Below are 26,507 nucleotides of genomic sequence, written 5' to 3'. Positions count from 1 at the left end.
CTGTGGTCCATCATCAAATGTGAGATTTACAAGGAGGGAAAACAGTACACCTCTCTGAACAGTGTCTGGGAGGCTGTGGTTGCTGCTGCACGCAATGTTGATGGTGAACAGATCAAAACACTGACAGAATCCATGGATGGCAGGCTTTTGAGTGTCCTTGCAAAGAAAGGTGGCTATATTGTCACTGATTTGTTTTTGTTTTGTTTTTGAATGTCAGAAATGTATATTTGTGAATGTTGAGATGTTATATTGGTTTCACTGGTAAAAATAAATAATTGAAATGGTATATATTTGTTTTTTGTTAAGTTGCCTAATAATTATGCACAGTAATAGTCACCTGCACACACAGATATCCCCCTAAAATAGCTATAACTAAAAACAAACTAAAAACTACTTCCAAAACTATTCAGCTTTGATATTAATGAGTTTTTTGGGTTCATTGAGAACATAGTTGTTGTTCAATAATAAAATTAATCCTCAAAAATACAACTTGCCTAATAATTCTGCACTCCCTGTAGTGCAAAAATACTAACTTAAATTATTGTGTGCACGTGCATGTATTCCCCCATAGAAATCAATGGAGAAAAAAAAGGAGAAAAAAAACCTAACACTCGAATATTGCGCAAACACGATTGCATTTTCGCATTCCACATAGAAGTCAATGGAGAGAAAAAAAATAAAAATAAAAAAACAACACCCATCGCGCAAACAACATAACATATTTGCATTAGCAAATGTAAAATATTTACAGTAAATATTGTACATAGTTAAAATATGTAGGTTGAAGGACCAAGGCGCTGCTAGAGCATCTATCAGCATTGCCTTGGGGTCCCTGGACCTGGATCCGTAACAAGGAAGCTTGGCGTTATGGCGAGACGCCATGAGATCCAGTTCTGGTTTGCCCCAACGATGAACCAATTGTGCAAACACCTCCGGATGGAGTTCCCACTCCCCCGGATGAAAAGTCTGTCGATTTAGAAAATCCGCCTCCCAGTTCTCTACACCTGGGATATGGATAGCTGATAGGTGGCAAGAGTGAATCTCTGCCCAGCGAATTATTTTTGAGACTTCTAACATCGCTAGGGAACTCCTTGTTCCCCCTTGATGGTTGATGTAAGCCACAGTCGTGATGTTGTCTGACTGAAATCTGATGAACCTCATTATCGCTAGCTGAGGCCAAGCCTGAAGAGCATTGAATATCGCTCTTAGTTCCAGAATGTTTATTGGAAGGAGTGACTCCTCCTGAGTCCACGATCCCTGAGCCTTCAGGGAGTTCCAGACTGCACCCCAACCTAGAAGGCTGGCATCTGTCGTTACAATTGTCCAATCTGTCCTGCGAAAGGTCATACCTTTGGACAGATGGACCCGAGATAGCCACCAGAGAAGAGAATCCCTGGTCTCTTGATCCAGATTTAGTAGAGGGGACAAATCTGTGTAATCCCCATTCCACTGACTGAGCATGCAGAGTTGCAGCGGTCTGAGATGTAGGCGTGCAAACGGCACTATGTCCATTGCCGCGACTTTTAAGCCGATTACTTCCATGCACTGAGCCACCGAAGGGGCGAGGAATGGAATAAAGAACACGGCAGGAATTTAGAAGTTTTGATAACATGGACTCCGTCAGGTAAATTTTCATTTCTACAGAATCTATCAGAGTCCCTAGGAAGGAAACTCTTGTGAGGGGGGATAGAGAACTCTTTTCCTCGTTCACCTTCCACCCATGCGACCTCAGAAATGCCAACAAATATGTCCGTATGAGACTTGGCAATTTGGAAGTTTGACGCCTGAATCAGGATGTCGTCTAAATAAGGGGCCACTGCTATGCCCCGCGGCCTTAGGACCGCCAGAAGCAACCCCAGAACCTTCGTAAAAATTCTTGGGGCTGTAGCTAACCCAAAGGGAAGAGCTACAAACTGGTAATGCCTGTCTAGGAAGGCAAACCTGAGAAACCGATGATGATCTTTGTGTATCGGAATGTGAAGATAAGCATCCTTTAAATCCACTGTAGTCATGTATTGACCCTCCTGGATCATAGGTAGGATGGTACGAATAGTCTCCATCTTGAATGATGGAACTCTGAGGAATTTGTTTAAGATCTTTAGATCCAAAATTGGTCTGAAGGTTCCCTCTTTTTTGGGAACTACAAACAGATTTGAGTAAAATCCCTGTCCCTGTTCTTCCTTTGGAACTGGATGGATCACTCCCATAACTAGGAGGTCTTGTACAATGTGTAAGAATGCCTCTCTCTTTATCTGGTTTGCAGATAATTGTGAAAGGTGAAATCTCCCTTTTGGGGGGGAAGCCTTGAAGTCCAGAAGATATCCCTGGGATATAATTTCCAACGCCCAGGGATCCTGGACATCTCTTGCCCACGCCTGGGCGAAGAGCGAAAGTCTGCTTCCTACTAGATCCGTTACCGGATAGGGGGCCGTTCCTTCATGCTGTCTTAGAGGCAGCAGCAGGCTTTTTGGCCTGCTTACCCTTGTTCCAGGACTGGTTAGGTCTCCAGACCGTCTTGGACTGAGCAAAAGTTCCCTCTTGTTTTGCATTAGAGGAAGTTGAAGCCGCACTTGCCTTGAAGTTTCGAAAGGCATGAAAATTAGACTGTTTGGCCCTTGATTTGGACCTATCCTGAGGAAGGGCATGACCTTTTCCTCCAGTGATATCAGCAATAATCTCCTTCAAACCAGGCCCGAAAAGGGTCTGCCCCTTGAAGGGAATGTTAAGCAGCTTAGACTTTGAAGTAACGTCAGCTGACCATGTTTTAAGCCATAGCGCTCTACGCGCCTGGATAGGAAAACCAGAATTCTTAGCCGTTAGTTTAGTCAAATGAACAATGGCATCAGAAACAAAAGAATTGGCTAGCTTAAGTGCTCTAAGCTTGTCAAGTATGTCATCCAATGGAGTCGCTACCTGTAAAGCCTCTTCAAGAGACTCAAACCAGAACGCTGCAGCAGCAGTGACAGGAGCAATGCATGCAAGGGGCTGTAGGATAAAACCTTGTTGAATAAACATTTTCTTAAGGTAACCCTCTAACTTTTTATCCATTGGATCTAAGAAAGCACAACTGTCCTTGACAGGGATAGTAGTACGCTTTGCTAGAGTAGAAACTGCTCCCTCCACCTTAGGAACTGTCTGCCATAAGTCCCGTGTGGTGGCGTCTATTGGAAACATTTTTCTAAAAATAGGAGGGGGAGAGAACGGCACACCTGGTCTATCCCATTCCTTAGTAATAATTTCTGTAAACCTTTTAGGTATTGGAAAAACATCAGTGCACACCGGCACTGCATAGTATTTATCCAGTCTACACAATTTCTCTGGCACTGCAATTGTATCTCAGTCACTCAGAGCAGCTAAAACCTCCCTAAGTAACACGCGGAGGTGTTCAAACTTAAATTTAAATGTAGAGATATCAGAATCAGGTTGCATCATCTTCCCTGAGTCAGAAACATCACCCACAGAAAGAAGCTCTCCTTCAGCTTCTGCATATTGTGAGGCAGTATCAGACATAGCTCTTAAAGCGCTTTCCTCTAAATTCAGGTAGTCTGGCTAATACCGCTGACAGTGTATTATCCATGACTGCCGCCATGTCTTGTAAAGTAAACGCTATGGGCACCCTAGATGTACTTGGCGCCATTTGAGCGTGAGTCCCTTGAGCGGGAGTCAAAGGGTCTGACACGTGGGGCGAGTTAGTCGGCATAACTTCCCCCTCGTCAGATTCCTCTGGTGATAAAATTTTTAAAGACAGAATATGATCTTTATTGCTTAAAGTGAAATCAGTACATTTGGTACACATTCTAAGAGGGGGTTCCACAATGGCTTTTAAACATAATGAACAAGGAGTTTCCTCTATGTCAGACATGTTTGTACAGACTAGCAATGAGACTAGCAAGCTTGGAAAACACTTTAAATCAAGTTAACAAGCAAATATAAGAAACGGTACTGTGCCTTTAAGAGAAACAAATTTTGTCAGAATTTGAAAAACAGTGAAAAAAGGCAGTAAATCAAACAAATTTTTTTACAGTGTGTATAATAAGCTAACAGAGCATTGCACCCACTTAAAAATGGATGATTAACCCCTTAGTTCAAAAAACGGATCAAAAAAACGATATAGACGTTTTTTAACAGTCACACCAAACTGCCACAACCTTGCTGTGGGCCTACCTTCCCCAACAAACGATTTTGGAAAGCCTAAGAGCACTTTAGAGATGTCCTATAGCATTCAGGGGACTCCTGGAGGAAGCTGGATGTCTCAGTCTGTAAAAGTTACTGCGCAAAAAAGCGCTAAATTAGGCCCCTTCCACTCATAGTAACACAGTGGAAAGCCTCAGGAAACTGTTTCTAGGCAAATTTAAGCCAGCCATGTGGAAAAAACTTGGCCCCAATAAAGTTTTATCACCAAAGTATATATAAAAACGTTTAAACATGCTAGCAAACGTTTTATATTGTAAATATAAAAGAGTATTACCTCAGAAAGTAAGCATGATACCAGTCGCTATTAAATCACTGTATTCAGGCTTACCTTACATAAATTTGGCATCAGCAGCATTTTCTAGCATTCACATCTTCTAGAAAAATCTTAACTGCACATACCTCATAGCAGGATAACCTGCACGCCATTCCCCCGCTGAAGTTATCTCTCTCTTCAGTCATGTGTGAGAACAGCAATGGATCTTAGTTACAACCTGCTAAGATCATAGAAATCACAGGCAGATACTTCTGCCTGGAACAAAATAGTACAACTCCGGTACCATTTAAAAATAATAAACTTTTGATTGAAGTAAAATAACAGCTACATTTCACCACTTCTCTCTTACTACCTCCATGTTTGTTGAGAGTTGCAAGAGAATGACTGGATATGGCAGTTAGGGGAGGAGCTATATAGACAGCTCTGCTGTGGGTGTCCTCTTGCAACTTCCTGTTGGGAATGAGAATATCCCACAAGTAATGGATGATCCGTGGACTGGATACACCTTACAAGAGAAAAGGCTCACAAAAAAACACGATATCACTTGCGCAAAAACATTTGCATCTCACTTGTATTCTTGCCCTTTATAGGCAAATCTCAAGGGCCTAGATTTAGAGTTTGGCGTTAGCCGTCAAAACCAGCGTTAGAGGCTCCTAACGCTGGTTTTTAACGCCCGCTGGTATTTAGAGTCAGTCAGGAAAGGGTCTAACGCTCACTTTCCAGCCGCGACTTTTCCATACCGCAGATCCCCTTACGTCATTTGCGTATCCTATCTTTTCAATGGGATCTTTCTAACGCCGGTATTTAGAGTCGTGGCTGAAGTGAGCGTTAGAAATCTAACGACAAAACTCCAGCCGCAGAAAAAAAACAGGAGTTAAGAGCTTTCTGGGCTAACGCCGGTTCATAAAGCTCTTAACTACTGTGCTCTAAAGTACACTAACACCCATAAACTACCTATGTACCCCTAAACCGAGGCCCCCCTACATCGCCGCCACTCTATTAAAAAATTTTAACCCCTAATCTGCCGACCGCACACCGCCGCCACCTACGTTATCCCTATGTACCCCTAATCTGCTGCCCCTAATACCGCCGACACCTACATAATATTTATTACCCACTAATCTGCCGCCCCCAACGTCGCCTCCACCTACCTACACTTATTAACCCCTAATCTGCTGACCGGACCTCACCGCTACTATAATAAATGTATTAACCCCTAATCCGCCTCACTCCCGCCTCAATAACCCTATAATAAATAGTATTAACCCCTAATCTTCCCTCCCTAACATCGCCGCCACCTAACTTCAAGCATTAACCCCTAATCTGCCGACCGGACCTCACCGCTACTCTAATACATTTTTTAACCCCTAAAGCTAATTCTAACCCTAACCCTAACACCCCCTAAGTTAAATATAATTTAAATCTAACGAAATAAATTAACTCTTATTAAATAAATTATTCCTATTTAAAGCTAAATACTTACCTGTAAAATAAACCCTAATATATCTACAATATAAATTATAATTATATTGCAGCTATTTTAGGATTAATATTTATTTTACAGGCAACTTTGTATTTATTTTAACCAGGTACAATAGCTATTAAATAGTTAATAACTATTTAATAGTTACCTAGTTAAAATAATTACAAAATTACCTGTAACATAAATCCTAACCTAAGTTACAATTAAACCTAACACTACACTATCAATAAATAAATTAAATAAAATACCTACAATTATCTACAATTAAATCTAACACTACACTATCAATAAATTAATTAAATGCAATACCTACAGATAAATACAATGAAATAAACTAACTAAAGTACAAAAAATAAAAAAGAACTAAGTTACAAAAAATAAAAAAATATTTACAAACATTAGAAAAATATTACAACAATTTTAAACTAATTACACCTACTCTAAGCCCCCTAATAAAATAACAAAGACCCCCAAAATAAAAAAAATGCCCTACTCTATTCTAAAATTAAAATAGAAAAGCTCTTTTACCTTACCAGCCCTGAAAAGGGCCCTTTGCGGGGCATGCCCCAAAGAATTCAGCTCTTTTGCCTGTAAAAAAAAACATACAATACCTCCCCCCCAACATTACAACCCACCACCCACATACCCCTAATCTAACCCAACCCCCCCTTAAATAAACCTAACACTAAGCCCCTGAAGATCTCCCTACCTTGTCTTCACCACGCCGGGTTCACCGATCGATCCAGAAGAGCCTCCGATGTCTTGATCCAAGCCCAAGCGGGGGGCTGAAGATGTCCATGATCCGACTGAAGTCTTCATCCAAGCGGGAGCTGAAGAGGTCCATGATCGGGCTGAAGTCTTCTATCAAGCGGCATCTTCAATCTTCTTTCTTCCGGATCCATGGTCATCCATGGTCATCCCGCCGACGCGGAACATCCATCTTCACCGACGACTTCCCAATGAATGACAGTTCCTTTAAGGGACATCATCCAAGATGGTGTCCCTCGAATTCCGATTGGCTGATAGGATTCTATCAGCCAATCGGAATTAAGGTAGGAAAATTCTGATTGGCTGATGGAATCAGCCAATCAGATTCAAGTTCAATCCGATTGGCTGATCCGATCAGCCAATCAGATTGAGCTCGCATTCTATTGGCTGATCGGAACAGCCAATCGGATTGAACTTGAATCTGATTGGCTGGAATCAGCCAATCAGATTCAAGTTCAATCCGATTGGCTGTTCCGATCAGCCAATCAGATTGAGCTCGCATTCTATTGGCTGATCGGAACAGCCAATCGTATTGAACTTGAATCTGATTGGCTGATTCCATCAGCCAATCAGAATTTTCCTACCTTAATTCCGATTGGCTGATAGAATCCTATCAGCCAATCGGAATTCTAGGGACGCCATCTTGGATGACGTCCCTTAAAGGAACCGTCATTCGTCGGGAAGTCATCGGTGAAGATGGATGTTCCGCGTCGGCGGGATGACCATGGATCCGGAAGAAAGAAGATTGAAGATGCCGCTTGATAGAAGACTTCAGCCCGATCATGGACCTCTTCAGCTCCCGCTTGGATGAAGACTTCAGTCGGATCATGGACATCTTCAGCCCCCCGCTTGGGCTTGGATCAAGACATCGGAGGCTCTTCTGGATCAATCGGTGAACCCGGTGTGGTGAAGGCAAGGTAGGGAGATCTTCAGGGGCTTAGTGTTAGGTTTATTTAAGGGGGGTTTGGGTTAGATTAGGGGTATGTGGTGGGTTGTAATGTTGGGGGGGGGTATTATATGTTTTCTTTTTACAGGCAAAAGAGCTGAATTCTTTGGGGCATACCCTGCAAAGGGCCCTTTTCAGGGCTGGTAAGGTAAAAGAGCTTTTCTATTTTAATTTTAGAATAGGGTAGGGCATTTTTTTATTTTGGGGGTCTTTGTTATTTTATTAGGGGGCTTAGAGTAGGTGTAATTAGTTTAAAATTGTTGTAATATTTTTCTAATGTTTGTAAATATTTTTTTATTTTTTTGTAACTTAGTTCTTTTTTATTTTTTGTACTTTAGTTAGTTTATTTCATTGTATTTATTTGTAGGTATTGTATTTAATTAATTTATTGATAGTGTAGTGTTAGGTTTAATTGTAGGTAATTGTAGGTATTTTATTTCATTAATTTATTGATAGTGTAGTGTTAGGTTTAATTGTAACTTAGGTTAGGATTTATTTTACAGGTAATTTTGTAATTATTTTAACTAGGTAACTATTAAATAGTTATTAACTATTTAATAGCTATTGTACCTGGTTAAAATAATTACAAAGTTGCCTGTAAAATAAATATTAATCCTAAAATAGCTACAATATAATTATAATTTATATTGTAGCTATATTAGGATTTATTTTACAGGTAAGTATTTAGCTTTAAATAGGAATAATTTATTTAATAAGAGTTAATTTATTTCGTTAGATTTAAATTATATTTAAGTTAGGGGGGTGTTAGTGTTAGGGTTAGACTTAGCTTTAGGAGTTAATACATTTATTATAGTAGCGGTGTGGTCCGGTCGGCAGATTAGGGGTTAATAATTGTAGGTAGGTGGAGGCGACGTTGGGGGCGGCAGATTAGGGGTTAATAAATATAATATAGGGGTCGGCGGTGTTAGGGGCAGCAGATTAGGGGTACATAGGTATAATGTAGGTTGCGGCGGTGTGCGGAGTGGCAGATTAGGGGTTAAAAAAATATGCAGGTGTCAGCGATAGCGGGGGCGGCAGATTAGGGGTTAATAAGTGTAAGGTTAGGGGTGTTTAGACTCGGGGTTCATGTTAGAGTGTTAGGTGCAGACTTAGGAAGTGTTTCCCCATAGGAAACAATGGGGCTGCGTTAGGAGCTTAACGCTGCTTTTTTGCAGGTGTTAGGTTTTTTTTAAGCTCAAACTGCCTCATTGTTTCCTATGGGGATATCATGCACAAGCACGTTTTTGAAACTGGCCGCGTCCGTAAGCACCGCTGGTATCGAGAGTTGCAGTGGCGGTAAATTATGCTCTACGCTCCCTTTTTGGAGCCTAACGCACTGAAAACCCAGCCATTCTGTGAACTCTAAATACCAGCGGTATTTAAAAGGTGCGGCCAAAAAAAAGCCAGCGTTAGCTACGCGGGTCGTTACCGACAAAACTCTAAATCTAGCCGAAGGTGTTTACTGTCCCTTTAACAGTGAATAATAGTGAAGACTGATGTATTATGTAATACAATCTAAACATTAAAGGGATAGGAAAGTCTAAATTAAACTTGCATGATTCAGATAGAACATGTAATTTTAAGACACTTTTAATTTCACTTCTAGTTTGAAATCTTGGTATCCCTTGTTGAAAAAGAATATACACATATCCTACACTAGTGTGAGCTAGCTGCTGATTGGTGCCTGCACACATTTGTCTCATGTGATTGGATAACTAGATGTGTTTAGCTAGATGCCAGTAGTGCAGTGCTGCTCCTTTAGCAAAGGATAACAAGAGAATGAAACACATTTGGTAATAGAAGTAAATTGAAAAGCTGTTTAATATTCTATATTCTAAACAAATCATGAAAGAAAATTTGGGGGTTTTCTATCCCTTTAACAATCTATTAAGGATGCGCAGGGAAGAAATTTTCGTTAAAAAACGAACATTTCATATTAAATATTCAAGGAAATTAGTTTCCCCGAATATTCATTCCCTGCATTATTGAACTTTTGTTAAACGTTTACATTCGTTTTCGTTAAAATATTTTCCTGCCTGTAAGTCCCAATATTTTCTGTCTGTGTCTTTGGTTTGCTTTTTGTGCTCTAAAATGCAAATAATAGTCTATATTTATTTAAGCGTAAAAAAAGAAGAACTCTGTGCTCCTAAAATCACAAAACTTTAATGTTGATTCCTTTAAAATATGGATAGCAATCCAAAACATATAGGAGAAAGTAGCGCAGCACATAGGCTTACGCGTTTCGGCAAACAGCCGTAGTCGTAGTCTTAGTCTTTAAAACAACAAATATTACCTTACCGATTACAGTACTGTACTATCTTTCTGAGAATACTATGTATACAAAAGTATTACAAATTATATAAAACTACCTTTAGGTTACAGATCTAAGGTGTATTATGACAAGTAAATATTGCATAAGATATTGTTGTTTACACTTGGTCCCACCCCCTCTCCAAACTGTCCCATTTTACAAATCCAAATATTCCAAAATCCAAACCTTTTCCGTTCCAAACAGTTTGGATAAGGGGTTTTCTACCATATAAGTAAATTAGATTGTAAATTGTATGTTCTATCCAAATCATGAAATAACATTTTGAGGTTTCCCGTCCTTTTAGCTTGTGGATAAAACTTATGTTACCAATGAAACAAAACAAGGCAGGATGGAACTTACCTGTTAGATTCCTCTCCCTTATAATAATCAGCTGACTGCTCATAATGTGCCACTGCCTAAAATAAAAGATATTAAGAGTCATCATGAATGCTTACTAGCACAAAGGGAATATTAAAGGTTGAATAGTTTTATAAATTTAGAACCGTTACCTTCTCAATGTCTACAAGTTCCGTCTCATAAATTTCTGCAATTGTAATGTGATGTTTTGCAGCAATTGTAAACCTTCCCTGTTGCAGAGATAAAAGGAAGGTATTACTTATTTTGTAAGCCACTGAATGAGGTTAATGAATTATGGAATTTAAATCAGTTATCACTAGCAAAAAGCATAAATTAATTACCAGATTAAAAAATATATATTTTTTTACTTTTAAGGAGTTATTATTATTATTATGTATTATTAAACATTTTAAAAACTGGATGTTCATTGTTCACAGTTTAAATACCCTTCTGTGCTTTCACTATGAATTTATTTTTATGCTTTTAACCTACAGTCATTGTGTAAGTTAAGCATTTTCATCATGGAAGATAGCAGCAAAAATGGTGGAATATATTAAAATCTTAATAGAACAGGGCTAAACAAGACAGGATCAATGTAAAAACAAAAAAGTTTATTTAATACATATAATACCTAGGCAGACACAGAGGACACAGGCTGACGCGTTTCATGCCCCCTAGAGGCGCTTAATCATAGACTTAAGTGTTGTACAAAACTACATCCTTATATAGGGCAACATGCCCTTACATTTGCCAGTGCTTAAACATTACAAAGTAAAAGCAACCAAATAATCATATAAAAAAATACAATGCAAAAGAATAACCAATGCTATTAATTCAGTTCACTTAGTATAGCTAATTCCTGCCATCAAGCTTTTATGTAAATTTTGCTAGATTAGTAAAGAATGGTGATTTAACTATATGATCTGCCCAAGCCTTATTTAGATCAGTGCTATTTGCAAATACCACGCTACTATTTAACATTTTAAAGTAAAGCTATTAGATCTATGGAGATCAGATAAACTAACTGATATCCCACTCACGATTTAGGCCATTTGGTACTTTGGTTTTTAGCTTATAGATCCAATAGAGCTCTTTTTTTATCCAGAATCTTATATTTGTTGCCTCCCCTTACTGGTGTCTTGGTAACATCTATTGCTTTTATAGAAAAGCTGCCAACGTTTGTGAAATGTATTTTGTTAACATGCTCAGCCACCGTAGAGTCAATCTTAAACATTTTTATATCATTATAATGTTCACAAGCTAGAGTACCCAACTGTCTGGTCGTTTTACCAACATACTGACAGTGGCAAATCGAGCATTCCAACAGATACGCCACAAATGTTCGACAATTGGCATAGAACTCAATATCATAAACCACATTGACTTTTGATGACCTGAAATTCCAAGTTACATCTATCATGTCACATGTGAGACAACCCCTAACTCCACACATGAAATTACCTTGAATTCTCAACCAGGTACTACCTCTTTCCGGTCTTTTCACCAAACTTGGTGATAATTTAGAAGCTAGAGTGACTGTTTTATTAGAAATAAATTTACACAAACTTATATTATTCCTCAAAATGTCATAACTAGCCAAAATGGATAAATTCATTTTTAGTATTTTAACAATATCCGTAAATTGGTTAGTATACTCAGTAGTAAACAGCACATCTCCCTGTTTTATACTTTTATCTTTAATTCCTTTATTCTGCTTTGACAAATGTGACTCAATGATTTCTATTCTCACTTTTTCCAATTGTTGGGAGTCATAGCCCCTCACTTCCAACCACTTACATAAATCAGCAGACTGTTGCATATATAGACTATTCTCCTTGGTATTCCTCTGCAACCTGATAAACTGTCCTCTGGGAATAGCACATATCAAGTGTCGAGGATGACTCGAACTTGCATGTAGCACAGTGTTTCCTGCACTAGGCTTACGGAAGGTTTTTGAGACACATTTCTCCTCCAATCACTCTCTAGTGTTATGTCCAGAAAGTTAGCTTCAGAGTTACTGTCAATGCCTACAAATCTAAGATGCATGTCATTGGTATTTACATAATCCAAAAACCTCTGAAAACCTTCATCACCTAGGCGTTAACTGAAGATCAAGATCAGATAGTCAATGAACCTCCTGTAGAACACGATATTTAGCATATTTAGCCCCCATCGCAGTGCCACAGCACTGCAGATAGAAGATATTATCAAACAGAATTGTGTGTTAAAAGAAATTCCCTTGAATAAAATAGTTTCTTTACTATAGTTAGTAAATTTGTTCAGAAAATACCTAACAGCTGAGATAATCAATGTGTGTGGTATGACTGTGTAGAGAGACACAGCATCAACTATTACCCAATTGTGCCCTTCTTGCCATCCAACTTTTTCCAAACACTCCAATAAATTATGTGAATCCCTCAGATAAGTAAAAATGCCTTTCACTAATGGTTGGAGTATGTCATACATCCATTTGGACAAAGACTTCAATAAGTAACCAATGCCTGAAACGATGGGCCTACCCTCCGCGCACAATAGGAAGGATTTTATATGGCTGTCTAGCCACTAGAGAATTAATAACACAGCAAGACAGAACGGTATTGCAAATCTCCTAACAACAAAAAAGCGCAATCTTGCAAACTCATTTGCAGTAATATTTTTATATTCAGTGACATCACAGTAAGAGACATCTTAGGAAGAGATGTCACATGAAGTAACGCAATATTCAAAAACAGGGTTTTAAAAATGTTAAAGAATAAATAGAATTTCTTTACTTTAGAAGTTCTATCAGTAAACAGAAAACAGACTGCATCACTAATCAAAATTTGTTAAACTGTCTAATTTAAACAAATAATACATGTGCACATATATTTACAAAACTTTTAATATTGATGGTCATTAATTCTTCCAAAAGACCATAAAAATAGTAGCATTCTTGTACTATTGCAGTAAAATTATAATAAAAGATAAACCATCTCCTAAACAATTATTTTTTTACTACGCAGCTCTTATTTATTATCACTTTCCTATATGTTACACTATTGCGGGGCTCAGCTGAGTGCTTAAAGACACACAGAACTGAAGTGATACAAAACTACCTTAGATCCAGTGTCCTAATAGCCAGCAGCAATGCAGGGTAGGAGCTAGGCTGCAGTGGGTCAAATTACTATAAACAGGAGAAGAGACACAGCAAACACTCAGTGCAGCTGATCGTACTGTGTGATTATGCACAGCACTGGATGGGTGAGCTGTTGGGGGCAAAATATTTTTTGTATTATTTATTCTGACAGCAATTTTCATATTTTTGCACTGTGTGTAGGAAGTGGTGTATGTTTAAAACTCATGCTAAAAATCAGTAACCTGCAGCTGATAGAGTGTAGATTACTTTCAGACTAAATAATACAAAGATGCAAACAATAAATTATCTACAGTAGTAGCCAAGCAATCCCCCATCTTTTACAACAAATCAGCACAGCTCCTTACCTAGCGTGGAGGAACTGTTTGTATGTGTTTTTTTCTTCTGATTTGTGGCAGTTTAAACATTGATTATGCAGAGAAGGTACAGCAAGGAGTCCCTGCCTAGACCTGCTGTGAGTGATCAAGCAGAGTACTTGCTGCATGCACAGCCTCACCGACAACTCCTCCCAATTAACTCGTGTCACACATGCCCCAGCTCATCTGCAGCTCTCCAAATCTCCTGGAGGGGACATTTTGAGGGACAAAAAAAATCCAGGGACATATAACAAAATCCAGGGACTGTGGGCAACTATGGTGTATACTGTGTATTTTTTCGCATGCTCAGTAGGAGCTAGATCCGCAGAAAGTGTGCATATAAAAATAATGAGCACATTTTTATAATGGAAATAGATTAGAACGTTTTTCTTTAAATTGCATGAATTTATCTGAATCATGAAACTTTCATTTTGACTTTAGTGGCTCTTTAAATTAATGATGCCATACATGATATTAGTACTTATGTTGCACATTCTACTCTTTGTTAAACACAGTAAGGGCCCAGTGATCTAAAGCTGTTTGATCTGATAAGATTATCTAAGAAGGATCGTCAATACTGTAAAGTTCCTGCAATTTATTTTAGAATGGCAAATCTTAGCTTGAGAGTGGTTTATCTTGTTATGTAAGATTCTGAAAGTGAAGGGTAGACTGATACATTGAATATAATGCAAAAAAGAACACAGAAGATTTTGTGTGATTTCTCTTCATGTTGATGCTTTTTTGATCATCAGGCCCACAGTGTGATGATTTATCCTCTAAAATCATAAAAACAGAGACATAATAGATTACTGTGAATGCCAATTTCACAGGAACATGAAACCCAACATTTTTCTTTCATAACTCAGAGCATAACATTTTGAACAACATTCCAATTTTTAATTTCTATTGTCTACTTTGCTTTATTCTCTTGGTATCCTTTGTTGAAAAGCATAACTAGGTAGGTTCTGGAGAAGCAATGCACTATTGGCAGTTAACTGTTGATTAGTGGCTGCACATATATATGCCTCTTGTCATTGTCTCAGCTAGCTTTTTGCTGCTCCTTCAACAAAGGATGAATCAAATTTGATAATGGAAGAAGTTTTTTTTCAAAATGGTATGCTCTGAGTAATGAAAGAAAAAATTAAATTAATGTACCTTCAATATTATTATTATCATTATCAGTTATTTATAGAGCACCAACAGATTCAGCAGTTCTATAAACATAGGTATAATATGCAAAGGTAGCATATATAGGAGACAAATGCATAGAGGCCCTGCCAAGAGTTGAACTGTTGTCAAACAGCTCTCATAAAGGTGATCTGCAAAACAGCTGGGCTCGTATGCTTACATGCTAAGGGGGTTCAAGGGGGTGACAAAGTTAGGAGAGGAACTCAGGTAACAAATTTAGCAGAGTTACACAAAATATGGGCTGAAGAAGTCCTGTAGATGGGAATATGAGGAGGTAATTAAAGATTAGAAGAAAACATAATTTATGTAAGAATTTACCTGATAAATTAATTTCTTTCATATTGCCAAGAGTCCATGAGCTAGTGACGTATGGATATACATTCCTACCAGGAGGGGCAAAGTTTCCCAAACCTCAAAATGCCTATAAAAACATCCCCCACCACACCCACAATTCAGTTTAATGAATAGCCAAGAAGTGGGGTGATAAGAAAGGAGCGAAAGCATCAACAAGGAATTGGAATAATTGTGCTTTATACAAAAAAATCATAACCACCATAAAAAGGGTGGGCCTCATGGACTCTTGTCAATATGAAAGAAATGAATGTATCAGGTAAATTCTTACATAAATTATGTTTTCTTTCATGTAATTGGCAAGAGTCCATGAGCTAGTGACGTATGGGATAGCAAATACCCAAGATGTGGAACTCCAAGCAAGAGTCACTAGAGAGGGAGGGATAAAAATAAAGACAGCCAATTCCGCTGAAAAAATGAATCCACAAACCAAATCAAAAGTTTTAATCTTTATAATGAAAAAAACTGAAATTATAAGCAGAAGAATCAAACTGAAACAGCTGCCTGAAGTAATTTTCTACCAAAAACTGCTTCTGAAGAAGAGAAAACATCAAAATGGTAGAATTTAGTAAAAGCTTCATTCTTAAAAGCCCAGGAAGTAGAAACTGATCTAATAGAATGAGCTGTAATCCTCTGAGGCGGGGATTTACCCGACTCAGGCGGGGATTTACCCGACTCAAAATAAGCATGATGAATCAAAAGCTTTAACCAAGATGCCAAAGAAATGGCAGAAGCCTTCTGACCTTTCCTAGAACCAGAAAAGATAACAAAATAGACTAGAAGTCTTTCTGAAATCTTTAGTAGCTTCAACATAATATTTTAAAGCTCTTACCACATCCAAAGAATGTAAAGATCTCTCCAGAGAATTGTTAGGATTAGGACACAACGAAGGGACAACAATTTCTCTACTAATGTTGTTGGAATTCACAACTTTAGGTAAAAATTTAAATGTAGTCCGCAAAACCGCCTTATCCTGATGAAAAATCAGAAAAGGAGACTCACAAGAAAGAGCAGATAATTCAGAAACTCTTCTAGCAGAAGAGATGGCCAAAAGGAACAATACTTTCCAAGAATGTAACTTAATGTCCAGAGAATGCATAGGCTCAAACGGAGGAGCCTGTAAAGCCCTCAAAACCAAATTAAGACTCCAAGGAGGAGAGATTGACTTAATGACAGGCTTGATATGAACCAAAGCCTGTACAAAACAATGAATATCAGGAAGATTAGCAATTTTTCTGTAGAACAGAACAGAAAGAGCAGAGATTTGTCCTTTCAAGGAACTTGCAGACAAACCCTTATCCAAACCATCCTGAAGAAACTGTAAAATTCTAGGAATTCTAAAAGAATGCTAAGAGTATTTATGAGAAGAACACCATGAAATGTAAGTCTTCCAAACTCAGTAATAAATCTTTCTAGACACAGATTTGTGAGCCTGCAACATAGTAGTAATTACTGAATCAGAGAAACCTCTATGACTAAGCACTAAGCGTTCAATCTCCATACCTTTAAATTTAATGATTTGAGATCCTGATGGAAAAATGGGCCTTGAGATAGAAGGTCTGGCCTTAACGGAAGTGGCCAAGGTTGGCAACTGGACATCCGAACAAGATCCGCATACCAAAACCTGTGTGGCCATGCTGGAGCCACCAGCAGTACAAATGAACGCTCCATTATGATTTTGGAAATCACTCTTGGAAGAAGAACTAGAGGCGGAAAGATATAAGCAGGTTGATAACTCCAAGGAAGTGTCAACGCATCCACTGCTTCCGCCTGAGGATCCCTGGACCTGGACAGATACCTGGGAAGTTTCCTGTTTAGATGAGAAGCCATGAGATCTATTTCTGGAAGCCCCCACATCTGAACAATCTGAAAAAATACATCTGGGTGAAGAGACCACTCCCCCGGATGTAAAGTCTGGCGACTGAGATAATCCGCTTCCCAATTGTCTATACCTGGGATATGGACCGCAGAAATTAGACAGGAGCTGGATTCCGCCCATGCAAGTATCCGAGATACTTCTTTCATAGCTTGAGGACTGTGAGTCCCACCTTGATGATTGACATATGCCACAGTTGTGACATTGTCTGTCTGAAAACAAATAAACGGTTCTCTCTTCAGAAGAGTCCAAAACTGAAGAGCTCTGAGAATCACACGGAGTTCCAAAATATTGATTGGTAATCTCGCCTCTTGAGATTTCCAAACCCCTTGCGCTGTCAGAGATCCCCAGACAGCTCCCCAACCTGAAAGACTCGCATCTTTTGTGATCACAGTCCAGGTTGGACGAACAAAAGAGGCCCCTTGAAGTAAATGAATATTGGGATTTAAGGATATTAATTGTGATATATTTGTATAATCCCTGCACCATTGGCTCAGCATACAAAGCTGAAGAGGTCTCATGTGAAAACAAGCAAAGGGGATCGCGTCCGATGCTGCAGTTATAAGACCTAAAACCTCCATGCACATAGCTACTGAAGGGAATGATTGAAACTGAAGTTTCCGATAAGCTGAAACCAATTTCAGACGTCTTTTGTCTGTTAGAGACAAAGTCATGGATACTGAATCTATTTGGAATCCTAAAAAGGTTACCCTTGTCTGAGGAATCGAGGAACTTTTTGGTAAATTGATCCTCCAACCATGTCTTTGAAGAAACAACACTAGTTGATTCGTGTGAGATTCTGCAGAATGTAAAGACTGAGCAAGTACCAAGATATCGTCCAAATAAGGAAACACCGCAATACCCCGCTCTCTGATTACAGAGAGTAGGGCACCGAGAACCTTTGAAAAGATCCTTGGAGCTGTTGCTAAGCCAAAAGGAAGAACAACAAATTGGTAATGTTTGTCTAGAAAAGAGAATCTCAGGAACTGATAGTGATCTGGATGAATCGGAATATGAAGATATGCATCCTGTAAGTCTATTGTGGACATATAATGCCCTTGCTGAACAAAAGGCAGAATAGTCCTTATAGTCACCATCTTGAATGTTGGTATTCTTACATAACGATTCAAAATTTTTAGATCCAGAACTGGTCTGAAAGAATTCTCCTTCTTTGGAACAATGAACAGATTTGAATAAAACCCCAGAGCCCGTTCTTGAAAAGGAACTGGCACAATTACCCCAGATAACTCCAGGTCTGAAACACACTTCAGGAAAGCCTGAGCCTTTACTGGGTTCACTGGAATGCGTGAGAGAAAGAAACTTCTCACAGGCGGTCTTACTTTGAAACCTATTCTGTACCCTTGAGAAACAATGTTCTGAATCCAATGATTTTGGATTGAATTGATCCAAACATCCTTGTAAAATCTTAGTCTGCCCCCTACCAGCTGCGCTGGAATGAGGGCCGCACCTTCATGCGGACTTGGGGGCTGATTTAGATTTTTTTAAATGGCTTGGATTTATTCCAGACTGGAGAAGGCTTCCAATTGGAAACCATTCTATTAGGGAAAGGGTCAAGTTTCTGTTCCTTATTCTGACGAAAGGAACGAAAACGATTAGCAGCCCTGAATTTACCCTTAGATTTTTTATCCTGAGGCAAAAAAGCTCCCTTCCCCCTCAGTGACAGTTGAAATAATAGAATCCAACTGAGAACCAAATAATTTATTACCTTGGAAAGAAAGAGATAGCAACGTTGATTTAGAAGTCATATCAGCATTCCAAGATTTAAGCCATAAAGCTCTTCTAGCTAAAATAGCTAAAGACATATATCTGACATCAATTCTAATGATATCCAAAAATCGCATCACAAATTAAATTATTAGCATGTTGAATTAGCTTAACAATGCTATACACATTATGATCTGGTACTTGTTGCGCTAAAGTTTCCAACCAAAAAGTTGAAGCAGCAGCAACATCAGCCAAAGAAATAGCAGGCCTAAGAAGATGACCTGAACATAAATAAGCCTTCCTTAGATAAGATTCAAGCTTCCTATCTAAAGGATCTTTAAAAGAAGTACTATCTGCCGTAGGAATAGTAGTACGCTTAGCAAGAGTAGAGATGGCCCCATCAACTTTGGGGATCTTTTCCCAAAACTCCAATCTATCAGTCGGCAAAGGATACAGTTTCTTAAACCTTGAAGAAGGAGTAAATGAAGTACCCAGTTTATTCCATTCCCTAGAAATTACATCTGAAATAGCATCAGGAACTGGAAAAACCTCTGGAATAACTACATGAGGTTTAAAAACCCAATTTAAACGTTTACTGGTTTTAATATGAAGAGGACTAGTCTCCTCCATATCTAATGCAAACAACACCTCTTTTAATAAGGAACGAATATACTCCATTTTAAATAAGTATGAAGATTTGTCAGTGTCAATATCTGAGGCAGAATCTTCTGAACCAGATAGATCCTCATCAGATAGATAAATCAGAATGTTGTTGGTCATTTAAAAATTCATCATTTTTATAAGTTTTAAAAGACATTTTACATTTATTAGAAGGTGGTATGACAGACAAAGCCTTCTGAATAGAATTAGAAACAAATCACATTAACAGGAATATCCTGAGCATTAGATGTTGAAGGAATAACAACAGGTAATGGATTACTACTAATGGAAATATTTTCTGCATGTAAAAGTTTGTCATGACAATTATCACAAACTACAGCCGGAGGAACAGTTACCACAAGTTTACAACAAATGCACTTAGCTTTGGTAGAACCGACATCAGGCAGCAGGATTCCAATAGTGGATTCTGAAACAGGATCAGATTGAGATATCTTGCAATATGTAAGAGAAAAAATAACATATAAAGCAAAATGATCAATTTCCCTATATGACAGTTTCAGGAATGGGAAAAAAATGCAAACAGAATAAGCCTCTTGAAACCAGAAGCAAAAATACATGAACACTTAAATAATGTAAAAAAGTCTGGCGCCAAATATGACGCCCACAACTGCAACAAACACGAGCGTCATAGATGATGCAACTACGTGAAAATTCTCTGCGCCAACTAAGACGCCGGAAATGATGAAAATGCGTCAACAAACGTAATTTTTGCGCCAAAAAAGTCTTGCACCAAGAATGACGCAATAAATTATAGCATTTTGCGCACCCGCGAGCCTAACAGGCCGCAATTTAGAAAAAAGTCAATTTGAAAAATTTCAGGTAAGAATTTTTTTTTATTTTTTTTTATATATGTGCATTTCCCAAAATGAAACAGACAGTCTGCAAAAAGGAAATATACTGATAAACCTGAATCATGGCAAATATAAGTAAAAACATTCTATTTAGAAATTTACATTTAAAGTGCCAAACCATAGCTGAGAGTGTCTTAATAAAGGAAAACATACTTACCAAAAGACACTCATCTACATAAAGTAGATAGCCAAACCAGTACTGAAACGAGAATCAGCAGAGGTAATAGTATATAAGAGTATATCGTCAATCTGAAAAGGGAGGTAGGAGATGAATCTCTACGACCGACAACAGAGAACCTATGAAATAGATCCCCGTTAGGATGACCATTGCATTCAATAGGTAATACTCCTTTCACATCCCTCTGTCATTCACTGCACTCTGAGAGGAACCGGGCTTCAGCATGCTGAGAAGCGCATATCAATGTAGAAATCTAGCACAAACTTACTTCACCACCTCCATAGGAGGCAAAGTTTGTAAAACTGAATTGTGGGTGTGGTGGGGGGTGTATTTATAGGCATTTTGAGGTTTGGGAAACTTTGCCCCTCCTGGTAGGAATGTATATCCATACGTCACTAGCTCATAGACTCTTGCCAATTACATGAAAGAAAAGGAGGTTATGAGCGAAGAGGACAGCAGGGAAGGAATCTTGAGATGAGGTCTGAGATATAGAGGAGAGCAGTGTTATTGAGGGCCTTGAATGTCAGAGTCAGGATTTTGTGTTATACTCTGGAGGCTTGAGAAAGCCAGTGAAGGGATTGGCAGAGAGGTGCAGCAGATGAAGAGTGATGTGTGAGGAAGACGAGCCTGGTAGAGGCATTCATTATGAATTGTAAAGGAGATAGATGGCAGTTAGTAGGAGATAATAAGAGAGTAAATAAAATCTTATCTGTGCCTTGTGTAGAGATGTTTAAAGGTGGAAACATTAGGAATTGGTCAAAGACTGGATGTGAGGAGTGAAAGAAAAATCTGAGTCAAGTGTGACTCCAAGACATTGGGCATGCAGGGTAAGGGTAATTATGTTATAACAGTTATAGAAAGGAGCTCAGTTTTGGAGAGATTTGACTTAAGTTAGTGAGAGGATATCCAGGATGAAATATTAGAAAGACAGTTAGTGACACAAGTTAGCAAGGAATTAGTTAGGTCTGGTGCAGAAAGGTAGATTTTGTGTCATCAGAATACAAATAATATTTAAACCCATGGGACTTTATTAAGGAACCAAAGGATGATATATAAATTGAAAAGAGAATGAGACTAAGGACAGAGCATTGTGGTACCCCAACAGAAAGTCCTAAAGGGCCAGAGGATGAACCAGAGAAGACTACACTGAAGGTACATTAGACAGGTAGGAGAAGAATCAGGAGAGGGCTGTGTCACAGATGCTGAGGAATCAGGGGGTTTGGAGCAAGAGAGGGGGGTCAACAGTATAAAAGGCGGCCGACAGATCTAGTAGGATTAACAGAAAGAAGTTGCCTTTCGATTTTGGTGTAAGTATAATTTAAAATGTTGTACCGTGTGCTAGCTTGATTACTGGTGAAGTCTACATATTTATTAATTAAAATACTAATTTTACCTCTGGTTTTAAGATATCTTTTATTCATATTTTCTTCTTCAAACTCACACGAGAAATAGTGCAAAACAATTCATGAAATATAAAAAAAGTCCTCATTTCTAAATAGTTAACATGATATGTTACAAAGCTGTAATACAGAAGGTATATAAACACTGACCATCATACTTGAAATGTTAGTTTGAAAATGATTCCTTACCATATCTGTGTAAATATCGATGGCTGCATTTAAACAGTTGATAGCCTCTGATGTGTTAGCATTTAAGGAAGACAATTAAAATAATGATCAATTCTGAACTGATAACAAATAAATAATAATTTGTCTCACATACAATAAAACACAATGGTTTTGAAACAAAACAAAGGAAAACATTTTAATACTTACAGCACACACTTAAAATATATAATGCTAGATAACGAGTGGAGCACTCCCACTCACGCGTTAACTTTGCTAGATGGAGGGGTTTTGTGCACATCAGGTTGCGCTTGTATTACAAGTTGAAAGTAAAAAGTATTACAAGTTGAAAGTAAAAAGTATTACAAGTTGAAAGTAAAAAGTTTGTGCATGAGTACTAACCCGACGCGTGCAAAAAGTCGAAACTCGAATATCGCAAATGCGTCAATGTAAACTCCCATAGACTTCAATGGAAAAGTGGGGGGAAAAAAACAATACCCTTACTTCACATTTCACTGTTCTTCACATAACAGAATATGTTATGTTTATTCTTAGGGAGACTAAATACACACAGAGAGAAGCGGAACGAACAACTGGTTAAATGATAGTGTTAGCCTGTTCTATGGCGATTTACAACCTGGGTGCAGCTTCTTTTTAGCCCAGTAATGTTTTCACAGAGTAGAACATTCCTGTAGTATATCAGCCTGATCCCACCAATTACGGTCAGTCCAGCCCTGAAATACCAGACAATTCCTCTCTGAACAAGGAACATAGCAAATATGAATTCTTAAATACATATTTCTATGTATATATGATGTTTTTTTTGGTATATATATCTATCTATACCTATATATATATATATATATATATATATATATATGTTTAGATATATGCAATATATATATATATATATATATATATATATATATATAGATATAGATAAGAATATCTATTTAAAAATACTTAGAACATATTCCCCTATGTAAAGAACATTGCAATGTGAAATATTTACAGTACATACACGGTTAAATACTTTTTTAAATATGAATCTTGCATAATTTTTTTTATGTTTTCAGCTACTTGACTGCAAAAGGTTCCAAAGCACTTATATACTGTATATGTCTATATACGTATATATGTATTTATGTGTTTATATGTGTATATATATATGTCTGTAAATACATATATACACATAAACATACATAAATACATCTATACACACATATATATATATATATATATTTTTGCATGAAAAAAGTGACAGAAAATCTGTTTAAATTATCTTTTTTCATGCAAATATATATATATATATATATATATACATATATATATATATATATATATATATATATACATATATATATATATATATATATATATATATATATATATATATATAAATGTTTATATGTGTGTATAGATGTATTTATGCATGTTTATGTCTATATAGTGCATGATCATGTACAACTGTATCCCACTAATGCTCTTTGGCCAGAAAAACAATGATTTTATTGAACACATGAAATTTTTTCACAATAAAAAGCATTGTAATTAGGGTTGTCACCTCGGCCGTGTTTTCCTGGACACTTATGAGTTACACATGCTGCAGGGTGTGCAGAGGGGAACATGCTTTGTGCACAGAAACAGCACACGAATAGTGACACTGGACAGCACTATTCATGTTTTTCCCTGCACACCCTGCAGCATGTGTAACTCATAAGTGTCCAGGAAAACATGGCCGAGGTGACAACCCTAATTGAAATACATTTTGAAACATTCTCTTTTACATGGAACAGAGATAATTTCTGAGTATCATGTCCCTTTAAAGTACATTTTGATTTATTTCATAATAGACAGATTATTTAAAGGGACAGTCTAGACCCTATTCTTTAGTATTTATTGTTACATACTACACAAGCATCTTGAATGAGTTTCACATCTATAACCTTGTAAGAAGTACTTTATATATTTAAATAATCATCGCTTGTTATCAGTTGAAAATAGCCACCAAGCTTTGCCCACAGCTTTCTCCTTGTCCAGTAGCTTGTAGGACAGTTTAGCAGTGCACGTTTAATATTTTTCAGTTATATATTTCAAATTGCACATGCACAAATCAGCGTGCATAAGTAGGAAAACTTATTCACAAGTCAATCATGATTGGAGAAACTTAAGATACCAAAACAAAGCTTGGCGGCCATTTTTCGGCTCCTAATAAACAATGAATATTTAAATGTTTTGTGTACTTCTTACAAGTTTACAGATGTGGGACCAGTTGCAGGATGATTCTCTGGTATGTAAAAATAAGTAATCAAAATTATGTATTGGGTCTAGACTGTCACTTTAAGAACAAAAAAAAATGATGTGCAAATTTTGACTTGGAAAACGTTATAATAAAAAATCTTACCATGCGGATCTGCTTTTTTATATGCATTGCCAGCATCTACAAACCCTGTGGCTGCATCGTGTTTGCTCTGAAGTTGCATATGTAGTCTTGCAGCTTGGCAAAATGCATTTCCTGCGGCTGAGAAAAAAATGTCAATTATTACATATGATAAAGTCATTTATTTGCTGTTTGTAACGTATCATTAGGCTTTTAGCTATACTCCTGACTCACTATTAAAACCCTGATTCCACTGTACTAACCTTACGTAGAAAGCTACTATAGTACACACTTCGTTTTCTAAATACAAGTTCCATGCACTATATAAAAATAATTGACAGGAATCATATTAAGATGAATTTTAATATTGTGGCTGATACAGTCTAAAAACCAACTTTCCCACTTTAAAATAAGCATTTTGCAAAAGATGTGCATTTCAAATTCAGCTCCCATTTAAAAGTTAAATAGTGCAGGCTCACTTAAAGAGACATGAAACCCAAAAATTGTCTTTCATGATTCAGATAGAGAATACAATTTTAAACAACTTTCTAATTTACTTCTATTATCTAATTTGTTTCATTCTCTTGGTATCATTTGTTGAAGGAGCAGCAATGCACTAATGGTTTCTAACAGAACACATGGGTGAGCCAATCACAATCTATATATATTTGCAGCCACCAATCAACAGCTAGAACCTAGGTTCTCTGCTGCTCCTGAGCTTGCCTAGATAAACATTTCAGCAAAGGATAACAAGAGAAGGAAGCAAATTAAATAATAGAAGTAAATTGGAAAGTTGTTTAAAATTGTATTCTCTATCTGAATCATGAAAGAAAATTGTTGGGTTTCATGTCCCTTCAAGTTTTTGCAACCTCAGAAGTTCGGGACATCAGATAGCCAGGACCAAGTTATCTGGGATGAGTGAGGAGCTATGCTCTTGCACAATTGGTTGCACAAGGGCTGGGGAGTTGCACAAGCACTTGCTCATGCAATCTTAAATTCAAGCAGCTGCTACAGAGACCCCAAAGGTATATGGACAAGTTCTCTTTGTGAGATCATTCAGCACACTGAATGATAAATGGGGAGCAATAGTGTCCAATTAAAACAAAACTGTCCAATTTATTTTTATTATAAAATTTACTTGGCATCCTTTGTTGACTGCCAAATGGTGCTTAAGGCATGTGCACATTACTTAGGTATTGAAAGGAACTAATCCTATATTAAAAAAGGCCAGGTATGTTTGTCCAAAGCAGTCATGCTCAGTAGAGACTGCAGCGCAAGACAAACATACAGGGCCATAAGGAAGGATCAATCAGTGAGCGTGGAGGGGGGGGGCTGCGAGCACGGGAGCGGGTGGGGAAAAAAAAGTTGAGAGCAGCAGGGAAGGGTAAGGAGGGAGGGAGAGGGGACCCAAGTGGATGGGGATTTTGGCCCGTGTATACAGGCTTTAGGACAAGTTTTTAATAAAGGATACCAAGAGAAAGAAGTAAACATGATAACAAAATGTAATATTTTGTTGTTTAAACTACTATGCTCTATCTGAATCATGAAACCATGTCAGGTTCCAATTCAAGCAATTCAATTCATTACAGAATGACCTTTATTTATGTCAGTAATATTTATTGGAACATCAGTACTTTCTAGTTCAGATGCCAGTTAAATCAATTTATACTGCATGACCAGTTAAACCTTTTTCATAATCTTGATTAGAAGATGAAGAGAGGGCTATTGGTGATTGCTGGAATGTTTGTGATGGGGGAGGGGATTATGTGGGATGAGGGTTATTTATGTGTTAGAGTTCATGACGGGTTAATCAGGTCATTAGAGTAGGGGTTATTTGTAGTGGTTTTGGGTACAGTGCATTGAGGGTTAACTGCAGTTCAGGAAGACGCA

At 37.7% G+C, this 26,507-nt stretch overlaps 1 protein-coding gene across 1 annotated transcript in view; it reads right to left on the bottom strand.

The window, feature by feature from the left end:
• NAPB (NSF attachment protein beta) overlaps nt 1-26,507 on the bottom strand; it is an 87,886-nt gene that overhangs the window by 34,264 nt on the left and 27,115 nt on the right. Inside the window, exons 3-6 of the mRNA XM_053712185.1 lie at nt 24,642-24,758; nt 22,262-22,308; nt 10,486-10,563; nt 10,337-10,392 (exon numbers count right to left, since the gene is read on the bottom strand). Of these exons, the coding sequence (XP_053568160.1) occupies nt 10,337-10,392; nt 10,486-10,563; nt 22,262-22,308; nt 24,642-24,758 (298 nt within the window). The remainder of the gene's footprint in view (nt 1-10,336; nt 10,393-10,485; nt 10,564-22,261; nt 22,309-24,641; nt 24,759-26,507) is intronic.

The sequence above is a fragment of the Bombina bombina genome, chromosome 4, assembly GCF_027579735.1.
Source record: "Bombina bombina isolate aBomBom1 chromosome 4, aBomBom1.pri, whole genome shotgun sequence".
NCBI classification, from domain to species: Eukaryota; Metazoa; Chordata; class Amphibia; order Anura; family Bombinatoridae; genus Bombina; species Bombina bombina.
The sequence above is the reverse complement of the archived record's forward strand: the minus strand, read 5'-3'. Positions and strand labels throughout refer to the sequence as shown.